Raw genomic sequence first — 14,450 nt, forward strand, 5'->3', positions numbered from 1 at the left:
ATTTTGTCCTTCAGAGACAGTCAAGTAGTTGGAATCATACAGTGTATGCACTTTTCAGATTGACTCCATTCATGGGCTAATATGCACTTGCATTGCCTGCAGCTCTTTCCCTGGTTTGATAGCTCACTTCCGTTTCATGCTGAGTGATAGTCCATCGATGGACCCACTGATTTCTTTCTTCATCTAGTACAAGACATCTTAGCTGTTTCCAGATTTTGGCAATTACAGTCCAAGTTGCTAAAAACATCGGCATGTAGGTTCTAGTATGAACTAAGTTTTCAGCCCTTGGGTAATTAGCAAGGAGCACGACTGCTGGATCATATGCAGAAGTATGTTTACTTTCTAGGACACCACAAAACTGTCTTCCAAAGTGACTGCAGCATCTCGCATTTCCAGCAGCCGTGACGGAGAGTTCCTGCTGCTGCTCGTCCTCACCAGCATCCAGTGCTGTCAGGGGTCCAGATTTCAGTCATTCTAACAGGTATGCAGTGGAGTTTAGTTGCTTTGCTTTGCATTTCCCTGATGACATATGGTGGGGAGATCTTTCCAGATGCTTAGCTCCCATCTGTGTGTTTTGGGAAAGGTGTCTGTGAGTGCCTTTGGCCTAGTATATAATTGGGTTGTTTTCTTATTGAGTCCTCAGAGTTCTTTGTATATGTTAGATGAGAGTTTTTTATCAGACTTGTCTTCTGCCGACATTTTCCCCCAGTCTGTGGTCTGTGTTTTCCTTCTTATGACATTGTCTTTTGCAGAACAGGTGTTTCATTTTACTAAGTCCAACTCACCTCATCTTTCTTCCGTCAACTGTGCCTTTGGTATTTTTTCTGAACATCAGCACCAACCCAAGGAAACCTAGATTTCTCCTGTGTTATCTTGTGGGAGTTGCAGAATTCTCCATTTCATGCGGGGGTCATTGATCCACTCAATTAATTTTTGTGAAAGGTGTAATGTCTGTGTCTCAGTTCCTTCTCTTGTCTTTCTTTCATCCTTCCGTCCTTTCTTCCTTCTTTTCTTTCTCTCTCTTTCTTTCTTTTCTTTTCTTTTCTTTTCTTCCTCTTGTGGAAGTCTGGTTGTTCCAACGCCATTTGTTAGAGAGATGGTCTTTCTTCCATGGTGTTGTCTTTGCTCCTTTTCAAAGGTCAGTTGACTTCTCTACGTGGCCCCGTGCCTGGGCTCCCATTCTGCTCCATTGCTCCACTTGACTCTTCTCTTGCTGATAGTGTGCTGTCATGATTACTGATGGTTTATAGTAGGTTTTGTGCTGTCAGTCGTCCACGTTTGTTTTTCTGCAGTGCAGTGTTGGCTACTCTGAGCCTTTTTCTCCCCATACATACGTTGGAATCTCTTCATCCACATCCACAAAGTAACTTGCAGGGATTCAGATTGCAATTGCACTGAATCTACGGATCAACTTGGGAACAACTGATATCTGGACAATATTGAGTCTTATTATCCATGAACATGGACTATCTCTCAGTGTATTTAGTTCTCTGGTTTTATCTACCAGAGTCTTGTCATTTTCCTCATAAAGATCTTGTGCATATTTTGTTAGATTTATATTTACATCCTTTATTTTTGGAGTGTCAGTGTAAACAGTCCTGTTTCCATTTTGAAATTCTTTGGAATTTCTTTGGAAATTTTGAAATTTCTTTGTCATGTAAGTGAGGTATGTAAGTGAGCAGGTGACTTCGGTACAGTGACCTCATGGGTCCGGCAACGGTGCCACCATCACTCGGCAGATCTAAGGCTTGTTCTCCGCCTCCTTGTGCTTCCTCTTCCTCCTCCTCTACCTTTTCTTCTTCTTCTTGTTCCTCTTTTTTTGTTGATTCTTTTGGATTTTCTAACCATATCACCTGTGCCCAAACATAATTTTTAATCCTTCCTCCTCAGTGCATATTCCTATTTAATTTCCTTGTCTTACTGTCTTAGCTGGGACTTCCAGTCCAACCCTGAAAGTGGTGGTAGGGGTCCTCCTGCCTCATTCCTTGCCTTAGAAGGAGAGATTCCTATATCTCACCATTAAGCATGCTGTGAGCTGTGGTGTTTTTGGAGATGATCATTATCAAGTTGATAAACTATTCCTAGTTTACTACGAGCTTATTATCCTGAGTGGGCCTTGGGGCTCGCCACTTTTGGAGTCTAAGAAAACAATGCAGAATATGTACTCGGTAAAGGAACACCACTTAGGCAAGTAATACACATGTGCACAGGTGGACCCAGTGTCCCCTGCTCTCTGGGACACAGAGTAAACACCAGAATCTAGTCTACCTACACAAATATCATATATAACTTCCAAGCTTCCAAGAACAATTTAGAACAAACTAGTTTAAAGCAAAAGGATTCATATCTCTTTCCTACACATATGGGAGTCAGAGCAGCTCTGGGGAAGACCATCTCTCACAACCAGACAAAGGTATAGCTTCCTAAAGGATAAGCCACAGAGTTTTGGGAGGAAAAATGGCTGCTCAGCTGAAATGAATGCTTGACTTGTCCAAGAACACTGACTAGTTGTCTGGACCCCAGGGTGAGCTACTGCTGAGCCCCGGGCACCACTATGAGGTTAGATGGTTGTGTTCTCCTTCAGCAGGCCGTCAGCATTGTTAATATAGTTAATGGCTGTCACTAATTCCTGGAGATGCGGATGCTCTGGTTCCCTGTCAGCCCCACCCCCTCCCAGTAGCCCCCCGAGACCCAGTCCTCAGCAGCAGGCACATCTCCAGCCTCAGGGAAAACTTCTTTTACGAGCTCAAGTGTGTGTTGCCTACGCCCCCCTCTGCACCATGGCTCCCACTCTTCCCTGCTTCTGGAACACATGTCCCCTTCCCTCCATTTTGAAATTAGGGGACAGTTAGGTAACACACCTGCAGCACAGGGGGTGTCATTCTTCCTAAAACACAACCTAAGACGTTTTGTGTCTTTTTTTCATTTTCAGTGTGTTACTGTTGTAGGAAAAGCACAAGTAAAACGATGCGCAAGAGTCATCTCCTGTCCCGCCCTCTCTGTCATCCAGACCCCTCTGCAAAACCATCACGTCCAGTTCTCAACTATTGATTTTGTCATTCACCTCTGTGCTTCCAGAAAATGTTCTTTTTTAAAAATAATGTTCTTATGTTGCTGTTCTTGGGTCAGTTTCAGGCATCATGTACTTTCTAGTACGAAAGATGAGGATTTTCCTCTCTTCCGTGGCTCTCCCTCAACTTACTCCTTCCCACTAACACACATGACATGTTTTTGGTTAAACCAATTGTATTTGTGATCTATATTTCTGTAAATAGCTCAACTATTTAGCATTTGTTATGAGCTAGTCACCTTCCTTATATGTGAACATGAAACTATTAATTAATCAATAGATACTATAGTATAGTTTGTTTAGAGTATATTATAGTATTGGATTTATAGGTGATGACAACAAAGTGCCTCTTGCTAGGGTTTGTGAGATCGTGCAGCCAATAAAGGGCAGAGCTGGGATCTGAGGCCAGACAACAGGTCTGCTTCTGGAATCCGAGCTTTGACCGCCGGACGATCCCACCTCCATAGCCTGTTCATGGAGTGCTGACTATTGTGCTCAGTGCTGGGGCACGCGAATGCACAAAATTAATCCCCAGCCTCCGAGAACTTGTATTTTGGGGGACACTGGAAATAAACAAGTGGCCGAGTAGACATGAGGTCAGGGGTGCCCAGTGAGAGGAATACAAGAAGCAGAGTCAGGCCGGGGAGCTGCTGTTCAAATGAGTCAGAGGCTGAGCAGGGGTGAGTGGGAACCTCGGACAGAGGTGGGTGCAAGGACATTGCAGGCAGAGGTGAGGTGAGCCCAGGCCCGGAGCCCAGAGCCTGCACACAGTGCTGGAGGAGCAGCCAGTGGCTGGGGGGCTGCAGGGGAGGAAGGGGAGCAGCAGGCAGGGGCCGGGGGAGGCAGCCTGAGCCCCTGGGAGCACTGGGATCTTTCTAGGTGGGATGGGGGCTCAGCAGAGTATGTTGAGTGGTTGCAGGGTCTGGGCGTGAGGCTGACAGAGAGGCCCCAGTGACCATACATGGAAAGCACAGTACAGGGCCACATGGTGAGTGGGGAGCCTGGGAGAGGACCCGGCGGAGGGGCTGCTGGTGACTTAGCTTCAGTTCAGAAGCGGGAGATCTGGCGCCAAAGCCCCAGGCTTCCAATGCAGCTCTGCCCCCTCCTGGCTTCGTGGCCCTGGACAGTTTAGCAAGAGGAGCCCCAGGTTCTTCATGGGTAGAATGGAGACAGGGGTGGACATGGGGGATTCGTGAAATACTTGGGAAGCAACAGGCCTTCCTGATGGGTCGGATGTGGGGATGTGAGGAGGGGAGGTCTGAGGTGGCCCCAGGACCTGGGCTTGGGCACCGTGGATTGTGGTGGTGCCTCCAAGGGCATTCTGGAGCACACCAGAGTCTCCTGGAGCACGGGTGAGCTCACCAGCCTTGCACAGGCCCAAATACTTGCCCAGTGACTCCTGCAGCAGCTCCCCGTCCCCACTGTGCTGAGAGCTCGGGGCTCAGGGCCATCCAGTCCTGTGTCCAGGGAAGGTGTGGGGAAGAGAGACTCAGCCTCACTGTGACTGGTCCAAGAGCCCCCGCCTCCCCCGGCTGCAGACGGAGTCCCTGCATCTCCAGGAGGGTGTCCAGCCTGAAGCCCAAGGTCAGCACAGAAACAACGCTGCCCAGCATGTGTCCTCGGGCTCAAGGTCATGAGCTCTCTGCCCACCAGGGAGCTGTGTCCAGGCAGGATGGAAGTTTCCGGAAGAGCCTGAATGTGGGAGAAGCCACTCCCACCCTAAGCTGGGCTGGAGGTTCTGACCTGGGAGTGACGTAGCTAGTGCAGGGGAGCGGATGTGGCCAGCAAATGCCTGCTGTGGACCTCAGAGGCTGCAGAGACACAACCACAGGCTTATGTCCTCTGCTCGTGGGTGTGAGAGAGAAGAGAGCCTGGCTTCCCTCCCCCTCAGTGTGGCTTCTCAAGGTCCGGGAGGGACTCGAATCTAGAAAGACCAGTGGCCTAGGAGGCCTGAGACCTGGGCCTGGCTCTGCCCCTTCCTGGCGTCCAGACCAGGGGCTCATCACATCACCTATGGGTCCTGACTGCCCATCTGTGACATGGACGGTAACCCTGAGCCCCACTGCCCCTCACAGGGAATGAGCTTGGGAACCACAGAGGCCTGGACACATGTAAGCCTGGTGACCTGAGCTGTTCTGCTGCACAGGATGGCGGGAGGGGACAGAGATCAGTGTCTGCAGGTATAGAAAGTCGCGGGGCTACCCCAGCATAGAGTGTGTCCAGGCTGACTCTCCGGGGTCCCGGCCTGCAGCTACTGGGGTCTCCCTCCTAGGCCCTACACCCAACCCCAAGCTGGGGTTTGCACAAGCAAACAGTTCTCACCCTGAAAGGGCTCACTCAGGGCTGTAACGATGGGGACAGGGGCACAGTTGATTTGGTCCCCATCTCCCTGTGATGGGACGAGCTGCCCAGATCTGGACTCAGTCCAAGGACTTTCCGCCCATAAGGCTCAGGGACGGCCCCGGGAAGGGCTCTCCCATCACAGGGTGGGAGCGGGGGAACAGGCAGTGCCGAGGGCTCTCTGGGCTGAGGGGCGCAGAGCAGTTCCGGGGGAGCCCAGACTGGATGCGGTGATCGCTGGAGGCCACACACTGGGATGGGACAGCGGCGGTGACACAGGCTTTCTCAGAGTTCCTTGTTGGGAGTCAAGACCTTAACTCTTGCTCTGCTGGGTGACCTCTGGCAGGAGGACCAAACTCTTAGGACTCGGGTCTCACATCCATAAAATGGGTTTAAGAGGCTGACCACCTTGAGTATAGGGCCCCAGGCCAGTCCTGGGGATCCAGTCTGAGGATCTGAGGGTCTGAGAAGGTGAGAGGGAGTCAGAGAATGGGGAGGGGGGCACCGGCCAGGGGTTAGTGATGGAGCTGCTCCCCTGGGGTCCACGGGAGGCCAGGGTTCTCAGAGGATATAGGAAACCCTCTGGGAAGAGGAGGCCGGGCCTGAGTCGAGGCCACTGAGCCTGTGGCCAGAGGCACGTGTCCCTCTCCAGCCCTGCCTGTGCGTGAGCAGACACCCGGGGCTGGCAGAGCCTCACAGGGAAGGGGGGCTGTGGGGCCACTCTGTGGGGGTGGGCTTGGTCCTGTGGTGGGGGGCAGGGCTGGTCCTAGGCTGCAGAAAGAGCCCTGGGGACCAGCAGTGGGGACATGCCTTGTGTGCCCTGCGGTGTGGGGGTGACACTTCCCAGGAGGCTTTGTTCTCGGGCTCCTAGCTTCTCACTGCAACACCCGACAGTGAGGTTCCTAGAACATCAGAAAGGAGATGTGACTCGTGAGATGGTGTAAAGACAGAGGACAGGCCCAAAGCAGGAGAAGCCCCGTGTCCTTGGTTCTAGGAGGGGAATCTGTGCCTGGCCATTGGCTGACACTGGCAAGCAGAGTGGCCAGGGGTGAGTGGGAGCCCAGGGACAGAGGTCAGGGGTTCTAGCGGTGCAGGCTGGGGACAGGGGACCACCAGGCTGGTTGTGAACACAAGGACGGGGTCTCTTCAGCACCGGGACTCCGAGAGGAGGCCGTCTCTACATTTATTCTGCTATTGCCTCCTTTTTTTTTTTTTTAACATATAATGTATTATTTGTTTCAGGGGTACAGGTCTGTGAATCCTCAGTCTTACACGATTCACAGCACCCTCCACAGCCCACACCCTCCCCGTGTCCATGACCAGCCACCCCATCCCTCCCCCTCCCCCTCTCCAGCAACCCTCAGTTTGTTCCTGAGATTAAAAGAGTCCCATGGTCTGTCTCCCTCCCTGGTCCCATCTTATTTCATTTTTTTCCATTCCTTCCCCCTACAACCCCCTGCCCTTCCTCTTAAATTCCTCATATCACAGAGATCCTATGATAATTGTCTTTCTCTGTGCAGTTGTCCCCTGAGGCCCCCCTGCGGGTGCTGAGCTAACCATGAGAGATCGGAGTGGGTTACTCTAGGCTGGACCGTGAGGTCCCAGAATGAGCAGTCGGCCCCGCCCCTGGGGTGTGGAAGACCCTAAGGGCTCTTCTCAGTGATGCTTTTCCTCTTTTCTAGATTCTGCTCTCTGGTATTTCCTCTGCAACCTCACAGGCCCAGGCAGAGTCAGCAGGGAGGCGGCCGGCCATGGGCGCCTGCTCAGAAGACCCCCACCTGTGCGGGGCCTCCTGGCTCCTGCGACTCACCAGCCTCCTCCTCAGTGAGTGGCCCGGGCCCCCCGGGAGGGAGGCCGCCGGGTGGGCAGGGAGGCAGGAGCTCCCGGGCTGGCTGGGGTCTGTGCTGAAGAACCAGACGGAGCAGCTCCGTGAGGACGGAGCACACGCGGTGCGCTGGGTCAGAGCCCCGGGGTGGACAGAGGGAACAAAGGGAGCTTTGGGCTGAGGCCAGGCTGGGAACCCCGACCCGGCTGCCTGGCAGCATGAAGGGAACCCCCTCCCCCCAGCCCAGGGCGGTGAGACTGGGAGACCCCGGAGCTTCGTGGGGAGAGGATGGAGGAGACACAGGAGCGGCTCTGGGGGACCCAGGGTGCGGATGGGCACCCCCCCTGCCATGCTCGGGGACCGTAGCCTCGGCAGCTGCTGTGTGCAGGAGGCGCCAACCCAGAGCCCCTGTCTGAGCTGGAGGGGCCGCGCTAGTCTGGCTCCTTGGGCAAGATGAGGCCCCGAATCCAGCGACATTCTGTTTGCAAGGGAAGGAAAGGAGCCCCCAGAATTCAAGGGTCTGCGCCCACCTGCCATGTGTGAGCCCGGAACGGGAGACTGCTGACCTGGGCCGTGCGTGGGGGTGACCTGGGGGTAAGGGAAGGAAGCAGAGATGGCTCCAAAAAGGGAACTGAAAGACTGTTTTACGGAGAGCCCGGTTTTCTGGTTCTTACCTCATCTAAGACCATCTGCTTCTGCGTAACATTTTAAATAAGAACAAAGGAGAAAATACTGTGCTCTTGGGATTTTTGAATTCTGCAGACACCTGGAACGCTTTTATTGTCTGTAATGTTTGCTGTGGACACATCAGCCCCTCCGTGCCTGTAGGATTCTAGGAAATTTTTGGATATCAGAGCATTTGTAAATAGAGAGATAAATCATTAGAAAAAGAGCTTTGCAAGACCCTTTTAGTAGGGTAACTTCCCGTCAGCAACTGGTGGGCTTTCTCTTTTCACTTTCATTGAACTGGGGAAATATGAGATATTACCTTGAACGTCCTCCATAAACATCTGGATTGTAAAACTAAAAATGATAGAAAAAAGGAGGAAGGAATGAAGAAAGAAGGGGAAAGGAGGGAAGGAAAAGAGGCAGAAATGGACAAAATGTTACATTGATGGTGGAAAGTCAAGTTGCACGGAGCACTGGGTGTGGTGCAAAAATAATGAATACTGTTATGCTGAAAATAAATTTTAAAAAATTTAAAAAAACACTAGGAAAAAAAATGAAAGTTAAGTTTCATCTTATTTAAATAAACTCAGACCCTCTTGCTCACAGCCACCCCGTCCCTGACCTTCTGTCCCTCTTTGGGGTCAGCACGTTTTGCAGATCTGAGCACTGTCGCGCTTTCCTCCTGTCCTGCGTCCTGCGTGGGCTTCCAGCTTCCTCAAGCTGATGTTCACCGTCCAGCTTCGGGGCCACTCCTCCCCTGCAGCCTGGGGGCTGAGCCTCCTCTCTCCCAGGTTCCCCCCTTTCCAGCAGGTGCAGGTTAACCCTCAGGTAGCCCCAGTCCCTTCCCTGCCAAAGCCCGCCGAGTACTTGAGTCTCCCCTCCCGGGGCAATATTTGGGGATGAGACTTCAGATCTGCTCAGAGGCCCACTGACCAGACAGCAGTGCTGGGAGGGAGGAACCCTGGGCAGGGCAGAGGAAGCTGGGGGAGGGCAGGAAGAGGGCCCGCGGAGGGCTGTAGGGCAGTTTCCTACAGGGGAGGCACTGGGCTGACAAAGTGGGAAGTCGCCAGGACTGATTCTGCAGTGGGTGAATCCAGAACAGTTTTCTCCTGAGGGAACCCCACCTCTCTGAAAGGTTCCCTCAAATTCCCTCCAGCTGTGACATCCTGGGATTGCGGGTCTCCCCCTGGACAGGACTGTCCTGTGGTTTCTCCGAGGCCTCTCCTCCATGTCTCCCTCCTGTCTGTCCTCATCGTGTGTCCTGACGGGGACGGACAGCTGGGGAGTCTGCTTGGGCCCCGTCAGAACCCAGAGCCCAGGACCACCCGTGGTCACCTCCTCCGCCCTCCAAGCGGGGAGGGATGCATCTTCGAGGCTCCCTGCAGTCCTCGGGCCTCCGCTGCCTCTGTCTCTGCTCCTGAGCAGGTGTGCACCCCGGTGTGCACGGCCCGCTCCGGACAGTGAGCTGCCTCGACCAGGGTTGTGGGGGTGGGGGGACGGAGCAGCCGCTCAGGAACAGCCTGACCGGAGCCACGCAGCAGCTGCCCATGATCGGCAGAAACACCGACCTCTGTGAACCTGTCCCCTGGGGCAGACCACTCTGACACACACGGGGGCACTGAGAGCGACAGTGTGGGCTCAGAATTTCTGGGGAGTAGTCCGCGGGCAGGTGCTGCCCTGGGGATGGATCTGCTGTCCCTCGGGGAGCCCCAGGCACCGTCCCCTGTTGGAACAAGGGCGGCTTCTCTGACTTGGGGTTGGCGTCCTGTGTGCACCACACTCTGCGTATTTGCACACGAGATGGGCCGTGGCTGTGGACTGGGTGGGGACGCGGGTGTGACCGGACACTGTCGTTCTGTGCATTAATTCTTGAGGAGCCGCCAGGCTCATTCCCAGGAGAAATGTTCCTTAGATATAATGTGACATAATGTTCTCATCAGTCTGGCGAAGGGCAGAAAGCTTGATCACCGTGTGCCGGTGGGAACCTCAGCATTACTGGGGGGAGAGCGGCTGGGGTCGCTCTCAGGAGGCCGATGAGCAGGGTCTGTCCGAGGCTGAGATGGAGCTGCCTTTGGTCTAAGACCCACTAGTGGGTTATCCCAGTGTCTGCACACCCACGGGGACTGTCTACACCACCAAGTGTGATGTTCGCACACCCACGTGTGGCGCATATGCAGCTGCCTGTGGTGTGTACACTCATGTGTGGTGGATACGCAGTCATGTGCGACCCGTACACACACAAGTGTGGCATGTGTAGCCCAGCGAGTGCTGTAGACACACCTGTGTGTGATGCGTGCACACCTGAGAGCGATGTGTGTGTCCCCGTGTGTGAGGTGCATGTGCCCACATGTTGTGTGCTCCATAGCATGTTGTACATACACCTGTGCGTGACACATATGCCCCGTGTGTGACACATACGTCCCCATGTATAGCATGTGTGCTCTGTGGGTGACGTGTGTGTCTGTGTGTGCAACATGCATGATTCATGTGTGACACATGTGCCCCATGTATAACACGTATGCCCCATGATGATGCACATGTACCTGTGTGACTCATGGGCACGGAACAGGACAGATACGCCCCTGCGTGTGACTCCGTACGTCCCTGTGTGCAGAGCCTCCAATCCCAGGCTGCTCATGGGACCTGATGGCAGGAACCAGAGCCACCTGACCGCCCGTCACACGTGGAGGGAACTAGAGCCCCACGTGAGGCCGGACAGGTGTTCATGAGACGTCCCCGTGTGCAGACGCAGGCTAGAGGCTACGCTAGAATCCCTTCTGGTCCCGAGCCGTGCAGAGAAGGGGGGAGCAGAGCAGCGCAGGTGGTGTGGGGTCGTGCAGGTGGAGACACACAGGGAGACAGGGGTCAGTGCAGAGACCCCCGAAGGAGGGACACACGGGAACCTGGAACAGCAGCAGCCTGTGGGAAGGGCAACGCGGCAGTGGGGCTCAGAGGTCGGGGAGAAGCTGCATTTCCATGTCTAGCGCCCTCCTTTACTGGAATGTGGAATCTGCTTAATATTTAAGACAAAAGCTGCTGCGTGTGGCTGAAATGCAACCTTCTCACCTTGGAAAGGGCACGACACTCCGCACCCGCCTGCGTCAGGGGGTGTCCTGGGATCCCGAGATGCCCAGAATCAGACGAAGCAGTAAACGTAGGGAAAGGGCCTCACGTTCATGGGGAGCCTGTGGTCTCCGGTGAGCGAGCGGCAGGTGGCCCAGGTGCCTGTAAACTCCCCACAGCCCTAACGCACTGATGAGACGACAAGGAAGCAGTCACTGTGGGGCTTTCTCATGTGTCGCCACATTCAATCCTTGCAGGAGCCCCGGGGACACACTCACATCCCGTCCTGGTGGTTCCCATGTGGGAGCTCCAGGCTTAGACACTTTAGGAAATAGCCCGGGGCTGCTCACCCAGTGAAGGGAAGATCTAGAATGTGACCCCAGGTGTGTCTCACCGCAGAGCTCACACGGCCTATGGGCACGAGGGGTCTCTGCAGCCCCGTGAGAACCTGCCTCCTGCAGAAATGCACTCGTTGTGGCGCCAAAAGGTGCTCGTGCTTCAGATCCGAGATCTCCTGACATTCATCCTCTCGCTGTCAGAGGTCAGGACACTGCAGGTGAGCAAGTTTCCGTGACCTGCTCAAAGGGACGCTCCCCTGGGACCAGGAGGGATTCCAGCCTTGTCTCAAATTCATGGCACTCTCTTGCCTTCCCAGTAAAGGGGGCACATGGGATGGATTTCATGAAGATGGGCTCTAGGGTTTCCTCCTTTATTCCTAATGAAAACCACCATTGTTTTCTGTGTCCTATGCCCTAGGTGTCTGCAGCGCTGTGACCCAGAGTCCTGGAGCCCGTGGGTCTGCCGTGGACGATTCTGGAAACCCTGTTCCTCTGAAGGGGACTCTGGGAGCTTCTGTGTTGTTTCACATGATCAAAAATCCAGAATTACCTCCAGAAGCTAAGCCGGAGAGTATTACTTGGGGTGTTATAAATCAAAAAATGTACACACCCGTACTCCAAGTCATTCCCAGGGGAGATGTTCCACGATGGCTCAACTGCCAGGACAAGTTCGAGAAGAGGGTCCATGTGCTCAACAAAACGACCCTGAGGATGGACAACCTGACCCTTGAGGACAGTGGGCTGTACCGGGCTCAAGAGTCCTATTCGAGAGGAAGACAGTATGACCAGGATTTCCACCTGACGGTCTACGGTACGTGACGGTCCCTCCCCCAGCCCCACAGCTGACCCCCTTCCTCTGTCCCCGGGAGTGTCCGTGCGCCCCGCTTGCAGGACTCCTTCCAGACCCAGACTTCGGACTCGATCTTCTCCCCAGAAATCCGAGCTGTGAGGTCAGCACAAGTGCAGGCAGAGCTGAGACTCACTCCAGGGACGAATCACGTCTGTGCTTCAGGAGGGAACACAGAATGGGGGGAAACGGGGATTTTGCCGTAACACTCATTGTCCCCGTAGGACTCAGGGTCCTTGATGGGACTCTTACTGTCTTGTGCTGCTGTAACAGGTGACTGCACCTCAGTGGCTGACCACACCACCCCCTGGGGTCCTCCTGGGCTGTAGAGTGGGAGTCAGACCCCAGAGCCTCTGCCATGAAGTCCAGGAGTCCACAGGGCTGTGCTCCTCTCTGGAGGCTCCGGGGAGAATCCACTTCTGTTCCTGTCCCCCCTTCTAGTGGTTATCACATCTCCTGGACCATGGCCCATTCCTCTCCCTTCCCAGGTGGCACTGGTGGGATGAGTCCCTCTGGCACCGTGTCCCTCCCACCTTCTCTGCTGCCTCCTCCCACTTGTGAGGACCCTGTGATCACACGGGGCTTGTCCGGGGAATCCAGACCAACTCTAGTTTAGGATCAGCTGGTTTTCAGCCTCAGTTCCCCTTTGCCCTGGAACCTAAGACAGCTGCGGGCTCTGAAGCTCAGCACATGGCCATGGTTAGGGGACACTCGTCACCTAGCAGGATCCAGAATCCCACGTGTGGTTCGCCCCACCCCGTCCCCTCGTCCTTCTCAGCCCAGCCCGAGTCAGCTCACTCACGGACTGCACGGTCCCCCTCTGAACCCCCACGGATGGAGGAGAAGTTCACAGGGTAGCCCTTCCCCAGACCCTCAGGGAGCAGCTCTCTCCCTGCGCCCCTCCCTCCCTGCGCAGGAAGACGTCCTGCCCCAGAGAGAGAGGCCTTTGCAGATTCAGGTCCTGGAGATTTCCAGGTAGACTCCCAGTCTGTCCCTTGTCTTCCTGCTAGACCCCAAGTTCAGTGCATATTACAAAAATTGGGGTGGCCTTTCCTAGGAACCACCACCATGTCCCCCACTGTGGTCTTTCCTGGATGAGCCTGGGACCGATCTCTGGGCTCCCAGAGCTGGCCGGTGGCCGTCTGCACCACTGGCTGTGTGGTCCCGAGAATTATCTGAGCAGGAGTAGAGCCGGGGCCTGGACCAGAACAAATCCTTGTGTCTTACACTTAACCATCCTGTAGGGGACACATCACTTTCTTGGAGTTCATGGCTTTCAGGCAGATGACTCCAGCGTTTAATTTCTCAAGGGAGATTTGTAAGACGTGCTCAGTCTAGTGAAAGCGCATAGAGCTGAACTCAGTGGCTCCTTCCTTACTGGCACCTGCTGTTTATTTGGGTCAATTCTCTTGTTATCCGTAAAATGCAATCACTGTCCCTAGGGGGAGGAAGCCAGAGCGTCAGGGAGAATCCGCAGGAGGAAGCAGGAGCCCTGATGTTCTACACTCACCTGAGACTCTGTCCTCTTGTCCCTCCCTCCCCAGAGCCTGTGCCCCATCCCCAGATCCAGGCCACGGTTGTGTCCCCCATACCAGGCTGGTGCAACATCACCATGGAGTGTAACACCACAGAAACCAGGGAGGACCTGACCGTGTCCTGGGAGAGTGAGGGTCTCCCCAGGGACCTGGAGCAGAGACCGGCCCCAGGACCAGCCCCCAATCCCTGGACACTGGCTGTGAACCTGCCCCTGAGCCAGCCCAGCCCCAGCCTCACTTGTGTGGTCAGCAACCAGGGGGACAAGAAAACTGTCACCCTGGATCTTGGGGACCTCTGTGATCATGGTGAGTGCACCTGCCAGAGGGGAGGGACATTCTTGGGGTCAGGGAAACCTGGGTCAGGGTTCTCAGCTTTTTCCCCCCACATTTATATCACCCTGGCCACCTGGTCACCCCATCCAGGACTCTGGCAGGAATATCCAACCTGCGTCTGCCCTTCGGTGTCACTCCCGTGCTGCTCTCCAGTCCTCACCCCTGCTGGTATGGGCAGCACGCAGCAGGTACCTCTCCCCGCCCTCATCCATCAACATGAGTGTGTCCCCGGTGGCTTTCAGGAAAAGCGAGTTGGGGATATCGGTGGTCTGTGCCATCTGAGGGGTCTGAGCCAGTGATTCCTGCAGGATACAGGGTTCAGGGCTCCTCTGCCCATTTCTGGTCTCACGGACACATGTCACCCACCTGCTCGCCTGCGTTCCCGATGTGTCCCGCTCTCCTCGGCGGCCAGCCTCCGCTCAGGCCCCTC

General features: G+C 54.7%; 1 protein-coding gene across 6 annotated transcripts in view; it reads left to right on the plus strand.

The window, feature by feature from the left end:
* LOC116576174 overlaps positions 1-14,450 on the plus strand; it is a 69,015-nt gene that overhangs the window by 25,639 nt on the left and 28,926 nt on the right. For all 6 annotated transcript variants that reach the window (XM_032318089.1, XM_032318088.1, XM_032318084.1 and 3 more), the window contains 2 exons: positions 7,093-7,234; positions 11,724-12,116. In XM_032318089.1, coding sequence (XP_032173980.1) covers positions 7,093-7,234; positions 11,724-12,116 — 535 coding nt within the window. The remainder of the gene's footprint in view (positions 1-7,092; positions 7,235-11,723; positions 12,117-14,450) is intronic.

The sequence above is a fragment of the Mustela erminea genome, chromosome 17 (genome assembly GCF_009829155.1).
Source record: "Mustela erminea isolate mMusErm1 chromosome 17, mMusErm1.Pri, whole genome shotgun sequence".
Taxonomy (NCBI): domain Eukaryota; kingdom Metazoa; phylum Chordata; class Mammalia; order Carnivora; family Mustelidae; genus Mustela; species Mustela erminea.